We start from the raw sequence: 16,537 nt of genomic DNA on the forward strand, positions 1-16,537 counted from the left end.
GACAATGGCGAGATACATTCTGCACCTGTTACAACGGTATAGCATTGTAGTTAAAGACCGCGAGTACGAGAGTGACCTGCCAGCAGTCTATACTTGTCAATGAAAAATTGTGTTGCATTATGAAGCACAAAATATGGGAACTGAGACCCTGGACTGTTGAGCAACTTAAGTTGCACATCAAAGAAAGAATAGGAAAGAATAGCACGGTTTAAGTTCCCAGACTTTTATTGTGTTGTTAAAAGGAAAAGTGATGTAACACAGTGGTAAACATACAATCTCAGTTTTTTTTTTTTTTGGGGGGGAACGTGTTATAGACATTCAAAATGAGTCAATAGTGGCAAAAAAAGTTGATCAGTTTGAATATTACATACATCTTTCTAGTTATTCAAGTGGACATAGGTTGACAAGGATTTTCAAATCATTGTCTTTTATACAACATCCCAATTTCTCTGGAATTGGTGTTTGTACATTTGTGTCCTATGATTTTTTTTTTAGATATGTAATTTGGACTTGACTCCTGCATTAGTGACAAATTCTATTTCATTCCTCTATGGCACATTCCAGTTTACATACATGTTCGGGTTATATCCCAAGCATTAAAACAGAGCAGCGCTGGAAATGGAGGATCCCCCGAGCTGTAAATTTATCCCCTGAAACTTTTGCTGGATTGTACGAATTGTCAGCAATATATAGAAATAATAACATTTTTTTTTTTTTGGGCAATTACACTAACAATTACTTGTGTATTTCTTATTTTATTGAGGGTGCATTTCCTTAAACCATGTGACATACCAAATACAGCAGTGCAGTGCATGTACAGTAAATAACAAAACCACGTGCAGCCAACTTTCACAGAAAAAGGAAGACAACATTTTGCAGAGTGAAGTGCTGCCCAGCAGCATAAAAGTGGGTCAAGCGTGGACAATTTAAAAGTTCAAATTTCTCAGTTGAAGGCACTTAAGTCTCCAAGCGCTCAACAAGTAATCACAATAACAGAATCCAATATCAGTATGGCCCATCTTTCAGATTTTGATGAAGGCAGCAAGTAAATATCATCCCAAATATCTGAAATAAAAGATACAAAGAAAGTGTTAGTCCCACCCTTAACGTGGGCGCATTTGTCACAATATTTACTCTTAAGAGACTTCACCTGCAAAACTGCAATCCCAATGCCCAGTGCACCCAGAATATACAGCTGACTCAGAATAAACTCCTCCAATTTCACAACGCAGCCCCCCTGGCAGCACATCAAGAACAATAATTTTAGAACGTCGTTATTACTCTACGTCAGCTGATATGAATGGAACACGCGCACCCACCTCCACCTTGTACACATTGGAGGGATGGTCTCTGAGGCCGCACAGGTTACTCGGAGTTTTACAGCAGCTGTCGGGAACAAGTTGCTGGTTCTGTGAGGTCTGGATCCAGACGCTGTCTTTCCAGTCTGACGAGCCGTTACTGCCGCAGCACTGGAACTGAACGGGAACGAGACACAGAGGAGTCGCGCTTCAACCAGATTCAGTCAGTACTGTATGTACAGAAAATATTGGCCCTCCACACCTCCTGATGGAGCTTGTCCACAGCATATGTGACGCTTTCCTCCCCAGCTTGTTGGTATTTCTGCTGCATGGCCTCTTTCAGGTTTTCCCTCAGTTCTTCATCAAGCTGTGAAACACAAGCGACACAATTAGAACTGGTACACAACAAACTTTTCTACTCTACTGTAGACCCTATAATATTCAAAACAGACCACTTAACCAAGTTGCTCATAATTATTTTAAAATGATATATCAAGGTACGGCGGCACATTGGATCAGCCGGTAAAGCTTTGGCCTCGCCGTTCTGAGGACCCGGGTTCAATCCCGGCCCCGCCTGTGTGGAGTTTGCATGTTCTCCCTGTACCTGCGTGGGTTTTCTCTGGCCACTCTGGTTTTCTCCCACATCCCAAAAACATGCAACATTGGACACTCTAAATTGCCCCTTGGTGTGATTGTGAGTGCGGCTGTTTGTCTCAACGTGCCCTGTGATTGGCTGGTTACCAGTTCAGGGTGTACCCTGCCTTCTGCCCATTGACACCTGGGATAGGCTCCAGCACTCTCCGTGACCCTCGTGAGGATAAGCGGCAAGAAAATGGTTGGATATCAAGCTGCAACAGTGCATGTTGGTATACAGGTGCAACTTAAATTAGAATATCATACAATTGATTATTGATATTTGAATTGATTGAGATCCATCCGTACATTTTCTTAGCCGCTTATGCTCACAAGGGTCGCGGGGTGTGCTGGACCCTATCCCAGATGTCAATGGCCAGGAGGCAGAGTAGACCCTGAACTGCTTGCCAGCCAATCGCAGGGCAAGTAGGAACAAACAGCCGCACTCACAGTCACACCGAGGGGCAATTCAGAGTGTCCAATCAATAATTGCATGTTTTTGGGATGTGGGAGGAAACTGGAGTGCCCGGAGAAAACCCACACAGGCACGGGGAGAACATGCAAACTCCACACAGCTGGGTTCAGGATGGAACCCGGGACCTCGGAACTGTGAGGCCAACTTTTCCAGCTGCTCCACCGTGCTGCTGAATTGATTGAGATGTACAGGTAAAATGAGTGAAGTGGCAGTGGATTACCTGGTGGCAGAGAGGGAAACACTGGAGCAAGAAAGTGGAAAGAAAAAAAGCTGAGATCTGTGCACAGAGGTACTCCCGGTATTCAAACAATCAACCTCAAACTTTAGTTTAAAACTCTCACAATATGAAACACAAATTACCAGAAGACGGAAACCAACTACGAAATCTGGCTGAAGTAAAACGTGATAAAAAAAAAACCAACAACTTAAAGGAGCCTGCAGCACATGAAACAAACAAATTAGGGGTAAAACAGTTTACCTCTTGGTAGGTAACATATGTCAAGACGCCTCCAACGACTTCCAGGAGAAAAACACAGAGCAACAGGACCAAATACTGAAAAAGAAAAAGCAAAACAGTATAATTCATTTTTGCAGGGCTGAGCAATATCCTGATAATGACAATGACAATGTTGTTTTTGTTTTATTTCTGTGGTTTGGATTATTTCTCCTGAAATCAAAAAAGCTTTCAAATGTACATCAACTTCACAGTGAAAAGCAGATTTATGTGTTAAAATATGCTTCGACGACAGTGTGCAGTGGGCCTTTAAGGAATGTCGAATCCACCATCTCGAAATCACCGGTGGACCTGACTAAAAAAAAAGGTTTTATAATTGATATCCGTTTCAATATGTTGTTGGAATTTGAATTGTTATACATCCTATACATATGATATAAATCCTATTTAATTGCATTTGCCTAAGGTGGGTGTTTACCAACATGAAGCATATGGGTAGCTGTTCTAAAAATAGCTCACTGGTGATTTCGTTGTAGGTATGATGAAAGGAGGTTTGCCAATTTAGAAGTGTACCAAAATTGGTAGAGCTTCACATTAATTAGTATCAAAGAAGTAAGCCTCAGCTTCACAAGCAGTAATGTAGATATTTGCATAGGTCAAATCCTTCACAGTTACAGAGCTAGTTGCTCGTATTTTGTCATAGAAACATTGCCAGTGAGTTTGTTGACTTGCACTTCTTTAGTTACACAACACGTATCCTCGTCTGCACTCCTGCTCCATGTGGACGTTCGTGATGCTCCTCATTCCTCTGACATTAGCCGCACTCTAAATGTAAACTCTTGTGGACGTGCCACGTGACCCGGCGCGTCTTCCTGCAGCCGCACTTACTGTATATGGGCCATCAACAGTGAGCTGCAGGCATACACAATGTCAGCCAGAAATAACTTTCAGCACCAGTGTGTGCAAAAATAATCTTTAACAGGACTTTCATTGTCCTCTTCAATTTAACAAAATAAATATTTTTGGTCTCACCACAATCAGAAGACCTTTCATCTCCATCAAAGTGGCGCAACATCCAATGACACCAATGATGATCATGACAGCCCCGGCGGCAATCAGGGTGTAGGCGGGCACGGTGTAGAAGCTGGAGTTCAGCAGACTGATGTAGTCACTTTTCTCCACCAAAGTCCAAAAACCCACGGCCAGCATGGCACCCCCTGCAAGCTAAGAAAATGTGGTACTTATTTCATTTTATAGACACTTAGAAATATAATGACTTCTACTTTGGCTTAGCATTAATGGATGTGCATGAAACACAATTAAAATGAGCAAATATTTTATAGATTTTCCTACATCTATGACTGCATCACTTATAATTATCAAATACTTAGCTTATCTAATTATACATTAAAACAATTGCATATTTACTGTACAGTGGGAAGACACATTTTGTGAACATCAACCATTGGCAATTTCTGAATACATTTCTGCATAAATTGGTCAAAAAATGTACTGTAATTTCTTATATATAATGAATAGCCATGTATAATACGCACTCTCAAAGTTGACTTCATATTTCTGGAAAATGTTATGTACAATGAATTTTTACAATGCATGATTTTGCTTCTATCCATATAATCAAAACACAAATTGGGCTACACCTTTTTCATAACCTCTAAGTGGCTGAGGCCTTTTGGAATGCAAGTGTAGAACTTTGACATAACCTCCAGGTGGCGACATACATTTAAAAAAATGTGAAAGTTTCTTCCATTTTCCCCTTGTTCCTTTGTATAATGTGCGCTATTTAATTGAGAATTTTTGGGGGGAGAAAAAAATGATGGCAGCCAGATCATCGAAAACACACGAAGAAACTATTAAACTCATTTCTCATTCCACAAATTTTGTTGAAAACCATTGACACAACTGGGGGAAAAAAAGGAGAGGGGAAAAATAAGTGAACATTTGGAATTAATGACTGGTTGAACCACCTTTAGCAGCAATGACTGCAACCAAATGTTTCCTGTAGTTGCAGACCAAACAGACAACCATCAGGATGAATTTTGGAACATTCCTTGCTCCAAAACTGTTATGGTTCTGCAATATTGGGCTGTGTGGTGTGACCAGGTTAATTTCAAATTCAAACATTCAGGACTAACCCTAACAACTTAATGAATAAATTTAGGAAATTCTAGAGGTATCTCATAATTTCCCCTTCTGGTGTATCATTATTATATCTGCATCATCAAAGCATGTATTGACTGAAAGATCCAGGAAGTGTATCATTTGTTTTGTTTTGCTGACACTCCTTTTGTAACGTACCAAAAAAAGAATGTTCAATAGAAAGAGAAGATACTTTAGACAAATTGTCCCACAGTTGTTTTCCCTCCGCGTTTCCATTCTGAAAAGAAAAGCAGAATAAAATTAACTAAGTGTAAAATTAACCATGAACCATGTGATGTGGCCTCAAACAAATATCCTTCTGAGCACAATGTGGCTACATTACATTGATTGTGATATATGGAATATTCATACAGATGGTTAAGACTTTGGAGTTAAAAAAAAAAGTGAAAAATTAATTTGTGATAGTTACGTGCGTGAATGTAGAATCAGGCAAAAATTAATTTCTCATATAAAATCAGATGAAAATTGACCCCCAGCAGAGTAGATTTTATTCCTAGTTTTTTGGGTGAGGACAGGCCCACTGGTGTGTGAAGGCACCCCTGCACCCAACAAATATGTTTTTCTTGAGCAATTTCAAGACTTTAGATTTGACAACAGCCTTTTAACTGTTGAATCAGACAAAAATCAATTTTATATTCTGTCAAATTGGATGAAACTTTAACAATTGGAAAAGTAAAAAGTGCATTTTTCTTTTTATTTTTGTGGTTCACCTCATGGGGATCAGATGTGTGTGTAAGGTTTTCCAATGCCCGAGGACTAAAAAGTCTTTAACAAAATCAAAAATGTTTGCGACAGCATTATCTGTTGAATTGAAATCGGGCCAATGAAAAAGTGCCTTTTTTTTGTTTGTGAATGATTCTAAATCAATATACTGTAATATAAATTACCATGGTGAAAAGCGCTGAATGTCCATGCGTCTATAAGTCTTGCATGGAATGGAAATTGTGCTGTAAAATACGTGCATTACAGGAGCAATACGGTACACATATGAAGACAATATTCCCCCTTTGAGTAAATATGAAAATCCTTCTCAAACTTGTACAGAGTGAGCAGCAACAACTCACTGATGAAATCAAATATGCGGTGTGTGACGATATTTTACAACTTGTGTAGCATGACTTGCAGCAATAAATATACTGTATCGCAGTGTTGCTGAAGCCTAAATTACCTGTTGAGATTGAACAATTTTATATTTTAAGACAATGATATCTATTAAATTAATAACTTCATGTAAGTGGTAACGCCAGACACCCCCCCCCAAAAAAAAAAAAAAGTGAGTTTCCTGCAATAAAAGCAAGCGCACACATGAGTGGCAGTCAAGCAAAACATTTTCCCAAAGAGTTATTTTTAACTATGGTGTCATGGAAAAACTGCTCCTGCTTTCAAGTGAGGCAAAAAACTGTCCTACCTGATTGAAAATGTTACTTTCTGTGTCAACGTCACACAAAATCCCACTCAGTCTGCTGCAGATTTGCTTCAGTCTGTGGAGGTTGTCTGTCGCACTTGTGCGAGTGTCTTACTGTATCACCAATTGGAGCTGCTCCCTCAACCAAACACTTTAAAAAGTGTATGGCTGCTGCCCCCCACTGTCCTCTCTCACGCACAAGTGAGTACGGAGCCTGAAGGGAACCTTCAGGAAATACTGATAAACACTGTGAAAAGCGTGGTCAACAAAACAACTATATTTGACTGAATCAAAGCATTCTAAATGCATACAAACTTTACAGTAAACATGCCTTTCAGTAAACTGAAGACTATACAGTGTGTTCTATACAGTGTTACAGTCACAGGAAGAAAAATTTGACCGCGGGACTTGACGATCCAGCTGTGTTCTGTTATATCAAGCTTTAACTCAACTGCAGAAACTCATCTCGTCCTTGCAAGGTTAAAACATTGGTAGCAGCTAACCCCAGCAGTTGTAACACGTTTTCAAACATTTGTCTTTTTCAGATTACATACAACAACTTCTTTGTGGAGCATACTCTGTCAGGAAAAGTGTTTCTTCACGTTGTCGATCCAGCTGGGCAATTAACTTCCTGAAATCAAGAAAAGGTGACGTACACTCTACAGCCCCTCAATGTAATGAGATCCAGTACAAAAGGTGGTAAGTTTCATGGTTGTGCATAACTGTGCTACATCATACTGAAAGGCATTACTAAGATTTTATCCCTCTCATGATTTGAATGAGGTAAACAGTCCAATTCTACACTATAGCATACTATAGCTCAAATAATACATATAGTTACATCAAAAACGACTAAAAAAACGCTATAATGATGTGAAATTGAGCAAGATTAAATAGAACAACAAGAAGCAGAACTGGAGGTAGCAGAAATGAAGATGCTGAGGTTTCCGCTTGGAGTGAACAGGTTGGATAGGATTAGAAATGAGCTCATTAGAGGCACAGCCAAAGTTGGATGTTTTGGAGGCAATGTTAGAGAGAGCAGACTTAGAAGGTTTGGACATGTTCAGAGGCGAGAGAGTGAGTATATTGGTAGAAGGGTGCTGAGGATGGAGCTGCCTGGCAAAAGAGAGGAAGACCAAAGAAAAGGTTGATGGATGTTGTGGGGGAGGGCATGAGGACAGTGGGTGTTAGAGAGGAGGATGCACGAGATAGGCTTAGATGGAAAAAGATGACACGGTGTGGCGACCCTCAGCGGGACAAGCCGAAAGGAAAAGAAGAAGAAGAAATAGAACTTTTGTAATGTCCTCTTTGGAATGCACATGGCCAGTAGGCCAACTGACTGTGTGATGCATACAATTTCACTGTGACGAAACCATTTTGAAGGTAAGATCATTACCAAATAAAATGAAATAGAAACTTCAATCTGAATCAAAGCTTCTTAAAACTAGAGTTCATACTCAGCCAGATGAGTCATTAGCTCTTCCATGTTTGCTCCAGTTTTGGCGCTGCATTCATAAAACAAGGCCCGGTGCTGCTGCATGGACCAGTTATACAGAATATATTAATTTATTTCTTCCATAGTTTTTGAACAATGAATCGGACCTCACCTCTGCCAACTTCTGCCCATCTCTCTTTGCAACTTTCCTGCGGTGACTGTCAGCCAGGTCCAACTTGTTTCCGAGCAGCATGAGGATCGCACCATCACACATTTTCTCCTAAAATACATTCCGGTTTACGCAACAAACTGCACAAAATACCAAACAAAAATGTGCCATCGTATAAATACTACAATTATGATGATCTGATCTCAATTACTAACAAATATACACTCTCAATGTGAAATTTGGCATCGTTTCATTGAACAAATAACATTTCATTGAGTAAATGACAAAAGGTGGATGCATGTAACAGGGTCAGTGAAGCATGCAAACACTTTTTATCTTTTTTGTATTATGATTACATAAAAAAAACTGTTAAATGATAACCTGACTTTCTTTTAATGCAGACTCCAGCATGAAAAGGTGAAATATGACTTTTGTGTGTCCAATACTTGTCAAACCTGTTTAGTGAGCATTCCCGCCAATTGTTCTTGCTGTTACTATTGGTCCTGACAGAAAAATAAACAAAGATATGTTTTTATGAGGCAGCACGGTAGCTCAGCTGGTAAAGCGTTGGCCTCACAGTTCTGAGGACCCGCATTCAATTCCACCCCCACCTGAGTGGAGTTTGCTAGTTCTGCCTGTGCCTGCGTGGGTTTTCGTCAGGCACTCCGGTTTCCTCCGACATCCCAAAACATGCAACATTAATTGGACACTCTAAATTGCCCTGAGGTGTGATTGTGAGTGTGAATGGGTGTTCATCTGTATGTGCCCTGCGATTGGCTGGCAACTAGTTCAGGGTGTACCCCCCCTCCTGCCCGTTGCCAACTGGGATAGGCTCCAGCACTCTTGGCGACCCTCGTGAGGATAAGCGGCAAAGAAAATGGATGGATGGATGATTAAATTACTTTCAGACAAATAAATCAAATTGAGTATGTCACAGTTGATTGTGTGGTGGTTCTGTAACAACTCAAAAACTAATGGCAAAATACTGCTGACTTCACCTCCACAGAGTCGATCCACTCTCTCACAGCGGTGAATGAAGTGGAACAAGTGATGTCATACACCACCAGGATGGCGTTGGCTTTGTGGTAGTACTGTTTGGTGATACAGCGAAACCTGCGCACACGTGAAAGAGTGAATGACGTCGCGTGGAGTAGCCGGAGGCTAAAGAGGCGAAGGACTTACCTTTCCTGACCGGCAGTGTCCCACAGTTGCAGGGTGATGGAGGTAGAGCCCAGAGCAATGGTCTTCATCTGGAAATCAACACCTAGCAGCGGACAAGCTCATAAATTAAGCAAGGTTATAGGCTGTAAAAAACAGATAAATCTAACCAGCAGTAGTGCTCCTGGAACTGCAGAAATGTCCTGTGCAGTAGTGTTGGATGAAGGCGCTTTTCCCCACACCTGAGCTGCCGAGGAAGACCAGCTTGAACACATGCTGAGGTGGACTCAGAAGTTTGCTCTAAAAAGTCACATATGTATATTCACATCAGCCTTTGAGTTTTTCTTCTAACATAATGAGTTTGACTCTCTGCTGCAGTGCATTCTGTATTGGTGAATGAAATCCAGCATCTTCCCTACCTGTCCAGCTCTCTCACCCCTGACTCTACATGATTCCTTTGAATTTATCGCTATTTTCTCTGTGTCCTGTTCCCGCTCGTCGTACGAGCTCATCCGTCTTCAGCGGTGATCAGCAGGTACACACAATTAGTTACTTCTGCCTTGATGCGCCGCAAACACAGTGGATGCAGGTAGATTTGCTCGCACAAACCTTTTCACTGGCTTGTCTGGTTGAAAGTAGCACCCTACAACTGACCCTCTCTTCTGCAAAGTTTCTTCCATATTTGGACTCTGAAAGGGGTTTAGTGGAAAGTCATCATTAGTATTAGTTAACATCATCAAAAAACACCAATTTAAAATAAATAGAACTCAGACCTCAGTAGACATTTATTCTGCTGTCCAAGTAAGCTTTACACATGTAACATTCACTGAATTGTAATTGGTACATGAAAACAAACAGGTGGAATTCACTGGAGTGATTACTAGTATACATAACCTTTTGTCAAATATAAAGAACATTGTTTCCATCACGCAGAATAAATGTCTTTTCAACATGAACTGTTAGTCCCTTGTGCATGCAAGATGCTGACTGAGTTCAAAACGTAACAAGCTGTCATATGGTATGACGGCCAGGAGGCAGGAGGGTTCCATGACGCTGTCCCCACACTTAGCTTAGGGCGGATAATTGTGCTGCGTCCACGCATTGTAAAAGTCTTGATTGAGGTCGTAGGTTAGCGGCAGAGGAGGAAGCAGCGGTGATGGATGACTAACCCTATTCTTGGTCAGCTGAGCATCTTTCTCATCCCGCAGCCTTTTATTCATATCCCTGCAGAGAACAAGGTTTTGCACACTGTTATTTACACTTGATATAAAAAGTTTGCACGCCTCTATGTGTATAATATGAAAAATAAGACCAAAATGAATCATTACAAAATCCCTTCCCCCATTGTGAGGTATATAACCTCTCCAATTCAATAAAAAACAAAATATATTTTCAAGATGCACCATAAAATAATGTGCTTTAACAAGTGAAAGAATGGTGAAAAAAAAGGTATTGTAGAAGTACCCTCATGAATCGGGGCAAATGATATCATTGTAACATGGACCAGTGGGCACACTGCAGGCGGCAAAGCAGACAGGATGAACTGGTCTTCAATGAGGACATTTATCAAGTGAGCGATAATAAACATGCAAGACAGAATTTTAAAGCTAACTCTTGTATAGTGATCACATTTGACTGTGTTACGCGTACTTAATATTTCATGTGTCTAATTTTGATACCATTTGATACTTTACGATTGACTTACCTCAATAAGCTGAGTTGTCTCAGGAGACTATCCTTCTCTTTCTGCATGTTTCTTGACACTTTGATCACATTTCTGTGGTGGAACAAGAAATTGATTAAAATTTATAAGCTGCTGCCTGATTCATAAATAGATAAGAATATTGTATTAACAATTATGTATCCTGTTTGCGGTAGTAATGGATAGGCTGACAGACGAGGTTAGACTGGAATCCCCTTGGACGATGATGTTCGCAGATATTGTGATCTGCAGTGAAAGCAGGGAGCAGGCGGAGGAAGAATTAGAAAGATGGAGGCACGCACTGGAAAGGAGAGGAATGAAGATTAGCCAAAGTAAAACTGAATATATGTGCGTGAATGAGAGGGGCAGAGGAGGAAGAGTGAAGCTCCGGGGAGAAGAGATAGGGAGGGTGGACGACTTCAAATACTTGGGGTCAACAATACAGAGCAAAGGTGAGTGTGGTAAGGAAGTGAGGAAACGGGTCCAAGCGGGATGGAGTTTCCACTAGGATGAAGGGCAAAGTTCATAAAACACTGGTGAGGCCGGCCATGATGTACGGATTAGAGACGGTGGGACTGAAGAAACAACAGGAGGCAGAACTGGGGGTAGCAGAAATGAAGATGCTGAGGTTCTCGCTCGGTGTGAACAGGTTGGATAGGATTAGAAATGAGCTCATTAGAGGGACAGTCAAAGTTGGATGTTTTGGAGACAATGTTAGAGAGAGCCGACTTTGATGGTTTGGACATGTTCATAGGCGAGAGAGTGAGTATATTGGTAGAAGGGTGCTGAGGATGGAGCTGCCTGCCAAAAGAGAGGAAGACCAAAGAAAAGGTTGATGGATGTTGTGGGGGAGGGCATGAGGACAGTGGGTGTTAGAGAGGAGGATGCACGAGATAGGCTTAGATGGAAAAAGATGACACGGTGTGGCGACCCTCAGCGGGACAAGCCGAAAGAAAAAGAAGAAGAGTTATGTATACTGTATATTTTAGAAAAATATTTTATGTCCTGTAATTTCAGTAGGCAAACCAAAATTTTCATTATTTCTTAACACGACCAACAAATGCACAGATTTTGCTCTTCAATTTGAGCAAAATATATATTGCTATCTTAATATGACAAAAGTATATTTATTCAAATATAATTTGTAATGGTGCAATAAATTACCCCAAAATTAAAGTGAGCCTGAATCTTACTGCTGTCTGGCCACTTGCTCCTGGGCAGCGCTGAGCTGTAGCTGGACCAGCTGAACCATTGCAGCCTGCAGCTGCTCCCTGCTACTCTCTGCTTGCTCCTGCAGCTGGACGTTGAGCCTGCGCAGCTCCTGGTTCTGTTCCTTGATGTTTGCCTGCTCACAGGTCAGCTGTTGCATTCTGTTCTCCAGCTTCATTCAAAGAGAAGTTCTGTTGACTCCCCCATTATGCTGGTGAGCACTTTATTAGGAGGACTACCGGAGGTACAGACCTCCTTTAGTCTGCTCAATGTTATCTCCAACTCTTGGTCCCGCATCTTCAACTCTTCCTCAGCCTGTAAGCCTCTCTGCTTCTGTATGATGCTCTCCTGTATTCCATTCAAAAATTATCTAAGTGGAAAAAAATGTTGCTGGAAGAATGAACATGTGACAATCCTCTTTTGTTGCTGCCCATTCCCCCCCACTCATTTGTATTAATGTATCTCCATGGAGAGTGTTTATGGGCGCAGTCTCCTGCATTGCACCTGTTGGTGGTTATCATTAGCAGATTACAGTATTTAGACGCATCAGAAACAGATGGACGATGCCGAGTTATTGTTTTTTAATTGTCACAGTTCCCACAGCATTGCATTATTTTCATGCTTGTTCTGCTTCTCTCACCAGTAGTTATTTTTCAACAGACGTTTGCATGGTAAGTCCTACTATGATTTTCTGTTTCTTGTACTTAGCCTTATTGTTCATTTGATTTCACGGCTGGTATTCACGTCGCCTTTTGTTTCTTGTATTTTTCCTCATGCTCACACTGTCTGGTTTAAATTAATACCGCTGAGCTGTTTGTGTTTGCTTTGGAATTTACTGTCACCACACACTTACAGAACATACAATGACGTGTACCTTTGCCAGGCGTTTCTCTCGTTCCTCTTGGACTTGGGTTTCCATTTCTTCGTACATAGACTGAACAACTTGATCGTGTTCACTCTCCCGTCTAAAAGTGCAAAAAATAAAAAAGTTTAAGAAAACATGACAACTCACCCCACTGTTTAAGCCCACTAAGCAGAATATGAACAAATGTGTCTGCGTAATACCTGCGCAAAGCTTGTTCCAGGGTGTCTCTCTCTCTGATGGCGTCCCGCAGATGTGTGACGGCGTGGAGCAAGATGCCTTCCAGGAGCCTGAGCAGCTCTGGCCGCTCTCTCTGCAGCTCACACCAGAAAGAACAAAGCTCCTCCTGACTGACACACAACAAAACAAAGTGGCACTTCACAATCGTGTTGTAAAATACAATCCATCATGTTAAATATCAGGGAAATCAACAACTTAATTAAATGCTTTTGATATGGTAGATCATAATATACTACTCAATAGGTGGAAACGTGGATAGGACTAAATGGAATACTCCTTAAATGTTTCAGGTTCAACCTCATCAAACCGCACTGACCTATGGGGTCCCTCAAGGGACAGTTTTTGGACCACTCCTGTTCAGCCTGTATATGCTACCCTTGGGTCATATTCTTCAGAACTTTAATTATGACTATCATAGCTATGCAGATGACACGCAGTTATATATTGACCAGTGGCTCCAGATGACTAGAGTTCAATTGAGGTTTTGTGTCACTGTCTAAAACAGATAAATAACTGGATGAGCAAAAATTTCAAGAAATTGTTTTGTTTGTCAGGTCAAATAATGGAGCACACAGTCCAAAGCAAACATGGTGAAGCACCATTTAGTTATTATGCCGCACAAAAATGGAATAAGTTGCCAACAGAAGTGTTATCAGCCCCAAGTGTGGCTGTTTTTTTAAATGCAGGTTAAAATCTCATTTTTTTTTCCTCATGCTTTTCAGAGCATTTCCACCTTTAAATGATGTTTTTTGCACTGTGCTTTGTTTTAATTGTACTTTTTAGTTTTTCTCTCTTAGTTTTAAATGCTTATAAGACATTTTTCTTTGTTTTTTTTTAAAAAATGCTTTTAATTTTGTAAAGCCCATTGAGTTACCTGATGTATGAAATCCGCTATACAAATAAATTTGCTTTGCTTTGTCAGAATACAAAAATTCAGACTTTGACACTATACCTACATAAAATAATCCTGAAACAATACAATGATAAAAACCCTACGCATCAGTAAAAACAGTAGAAGCATAGATGGCCAAATATGGATGGTGTGGTTGAAAGTGCATTCTGAATGAGCAGATATTTTGTTCTAGCAATGGCGTTCCCACCTGTCAGAAAGTTTATCAGCGCCGAGGTCATTCAGAATGTCGGTAAGTCTTATTGTGGCTGCATCCTCTGACCAGTCTACTGGGTCTATGTCTTTGTCTTGAAGCTCTTGGCTTTGCTCAGTTGTGTTGTTATGCCCCATCAGCTCACCTGCACCAGAAAGACAGTCGTTCGATGGACAGATTAGCACAGAAATTATGCTAAAATACTGCAGCATGCGCACCAAGTCCCATGCTGAACTCAAGAGGTGTAAGGAACCCGTTGCTCTCGCGGTCCAGACTCTCGAATACGGTCTCCAGCTGTTCGGGCGACAGAGGCAATTCCATCTGTAGCCTCTGAGAGAAGGATACAAACATTAAAGGTGAGGAGTGAACTTCCATTGCGCTCAACTACCAGCCCACCTGCATGTCCCGTTTGGTGATGAAGCCTTTCCCTTCTTTGTCACAGAACACAAACAGTTGCTTGGCCTTCCCCATGGTCTCTGCCCGCGGGCTTGTTGTTGTCTTTCTAGTGGTGGGTGAGCCTAGTGGGCTGCGGCCCCTGGCAAGTCTGGGGCTCCCTGCTGACATGCTCTGAGGTCGTGGGCTTACAGGTACAGCCTCGCCGCTGCCTTGACCTTCGAGCACCTCCCCATCATTCACCCACTTAGACATAGTGCAGCTATGCTGGAACAGACAGAACAATACAAAAGTTGACATATTAGTATTTACACTTACATTTTTACGGACTTTTTCCTGGAAGGTTCTGTGACAGTCCGGCTCACAGGTCCTCCCTTGACAAACAAAAACAAACTGCTGGGAAGGTCCACCTTATCCCCAGCTGCTCTGTCAAACTTGTCTTCACTTACATCTACATATAAAACATGACTTACTTACCAGAATACATTATCAAGCAAAGTTTGGCTCAAACCACTGATAGGATTCCTTCATAAATAGCGTATGAGGAGTCAATTTATGTCCTTTAAAGTACAAAATATACACATAAACACTACAGCACCAATTACAGGAATCCAAGGTAACTGTTTATACCTTTTCTATGACAAGGTACAGCTTGGAGGAAATGTAATACCCAATAAATGAACCAAGAACAGGATGTAAATAAAGTAGAGAACAGGATGGAGTCATGAGTTTGTGTGTACAGTACTTGAAGAGAGGAGGCTGGATAGCCGGCAATGATGAGATGCAAATACACTGTTTGTAATCATTTGCATGGTTACGAACTCACGACTACCACAATAGCTGGCAAATATTTTCTCATGATGATGATATATTATTGCACATTTCAAATCTGTCACAAAATCGACAACTCTTCCAATTGGTGATTCGTTCTAGCAATGATGAACACATTTTAAATTCAAAAGGCAGGAAAAGAATGAATGTGACGACATGAGAAGCCTCTACAAACAATGATGTTCCCATATCCATAAAAATAAACATTTAGACAGTGGTTACTTATCGCTCTTGGAGATGATCTATGAAGCCTTTACAACTTCCTCCTAACAAAAGAGAAACTGCATTCCAACATATATGGAGGCTTTTTCGAAAGTAACCAACGGCCAGTGCGAGGCGTAAATAAACTTTCCAACTTGTTTTTAAGGTGTGTTGCTTTCTCACAGAAAGTTTAAAACTTAAATGGACAGACTTAACGACGATTACCTGACAGCCCTGACAAAAAAAAGTCAATGTAGATGGTTTTACGTCTACAAAATGTAAAATACAGTCTTATTCGAGTCTCAAAAGCAAACAGCTGTCATTTTTGTGTTCAGTATGACGCTAGCTAACCAAGCTAGCCGAAACGAACCAAACACAATGTGTCGAACACAGCACCGCTTGATATTCCAAAAAAAAAAAAAAAAAAGAAAAAGAAAAGGGGGCAAAACACGCAGAAAAGCCTATATTGTGGGAAAACATGAGTGTTAATTGAAATGTGACCAGACACTGAATGCATAATAACGTATTCCATTTAAGACAGGTTGGGAAAAGGGTGAAATGACGCATACCTCCACTGAGCTGGACGCAGGTGTCCACTTGACTACCTTTGATCACTTCTCACAGCAAACCTGGTGCGTAGTACTGCCTTGAGCCGATAGATGGCAGTAGGTACAGTTGCCGCTCAAGTTTTACCGTCAAGTTAAATATGGTGTGAAATAAAAATGTCGTGATTGTATCACGCGTCATATTGTCTGGATTTGATGTAATTTGAGCAAGTATGTTTATTT

At 41.0% G+C, this 16,537-nt stretch overlaps 2 protein-coding genes across 7 annotated transcripts; both read right to left on the reverse strand.

Annotated features, from left to right (window-relative positions):
* Nucleotides 1–227: 227 nt before the first annotated feature.
* Nucleotides 228–6,583, reverse strand: cd151 (CD151 molecule). Of its 4 annotated transcripts, none has more exons than XM_061822170.1 (9): nt 6,450–6,583; nt 5,180–5,258; nt 3,893–4,084; nt 2,885–2,959; nt 2,627–2,647; nt 1,561–1,665; nt 1,320–1,475; nt 1,151–1,237; nt 228–1,065 (listed from the first exon to the last, which is right to left on the reverse strand). In XM_061822170.1, exons 2-9 carry the CDS (start codon nt 5,255–5,257, stop codon nt 1,006–1,008), a joined length of 774 nt encoding a protein of 257 aa, XP_061678154.1. In that variant the 5' UTR covers nt 5,258; nt 6,450–6,583; the 3' UTR covers nt 228–1,005. The 4 variants fall into 4 exon arrangements, with proteins under 4 accessions (XP_061678154.1, XP_061678152.1, XP_061678153.1 ...); XM_061822168.1 differs by lacking the exon at nt 6,450–6,583 and adding an exon at nt 5,929–6,068; XM_061822169.1 differs by lacking the exon at nt 6,450–6,583 and adding an exon at nt 5,451–5,571.
* Nucleotides 6,498–16,457, reverse strand: cracr2b (calcium release activated channel regulator 2B). Of its 3 annotated transcripts, none has more exons than XM_061822167.1 (19): nt 16,319–16,457; nt 14,721–14,984; nt 14,543–14,654; nt 14,322–14,469; nt 13,185–13,331; nt 12,994–13,084; nt 12,372–12,467; nt 12,104–12,291; nt 10,914–10,985; nt 10,378–10,432; nt 9,818–9,897; nt 9,628–9,724; nt 9,379–9,508; nt 9,233–9,314; nt 9,049–9,163; nt 8,054–8,161; nt 7,904–7,977; nt 7,024–7,077; nt 6,498–6,671 (listed from the first exon to the last, which is right to left on the reverse strand). In XM_061822167.1, exons 2-19 carry the CDS (start codon nt 14,970–14,972, stop codon nt 6,638–6,640), a joined length of 1,935 nt encoding a protein of 644 aa, XP_061678151.1. In that variant the 5' UTR covers nt 14,973–14,984; nt 16,319–16,457; the 3' UTR covers nt 6,498–6,637. The 3 variants fall into 3 exon arrangements, with proteins under 3 accessions (XP_061678151.1, XP_061678149.1, XP_061678150.1); XM_061822165.1 differs by having other exon boundaries at nt 7,904–7,980; XM_061822166.1 differs by lacking the exon at nt 16,319–16,457 and adding an exon at nt 15,975–16,304 and having other exon boundaries at nt 7,904–7,980.
* Between the last annotated feature and the right edge of the window lie 80 nt (nt 16,458–16,537).

The sequence above is a fragment of the Syngnathoides biaculeatus genome, chromosome 6 (assembly GCF_019802595.1).
Source record: "Syngnathoides biaculeatus isolate LvHL_M chromosome 6, ASM1980259v1, whole genome shotgun sequence".
Lineage (NCBI taxonomy): Eukaryota > Metazoa > Chordata > Actinopteri > Syngnathiformes > Syngnathidae > Syngnathoides > Syngnathoides biaculeatus.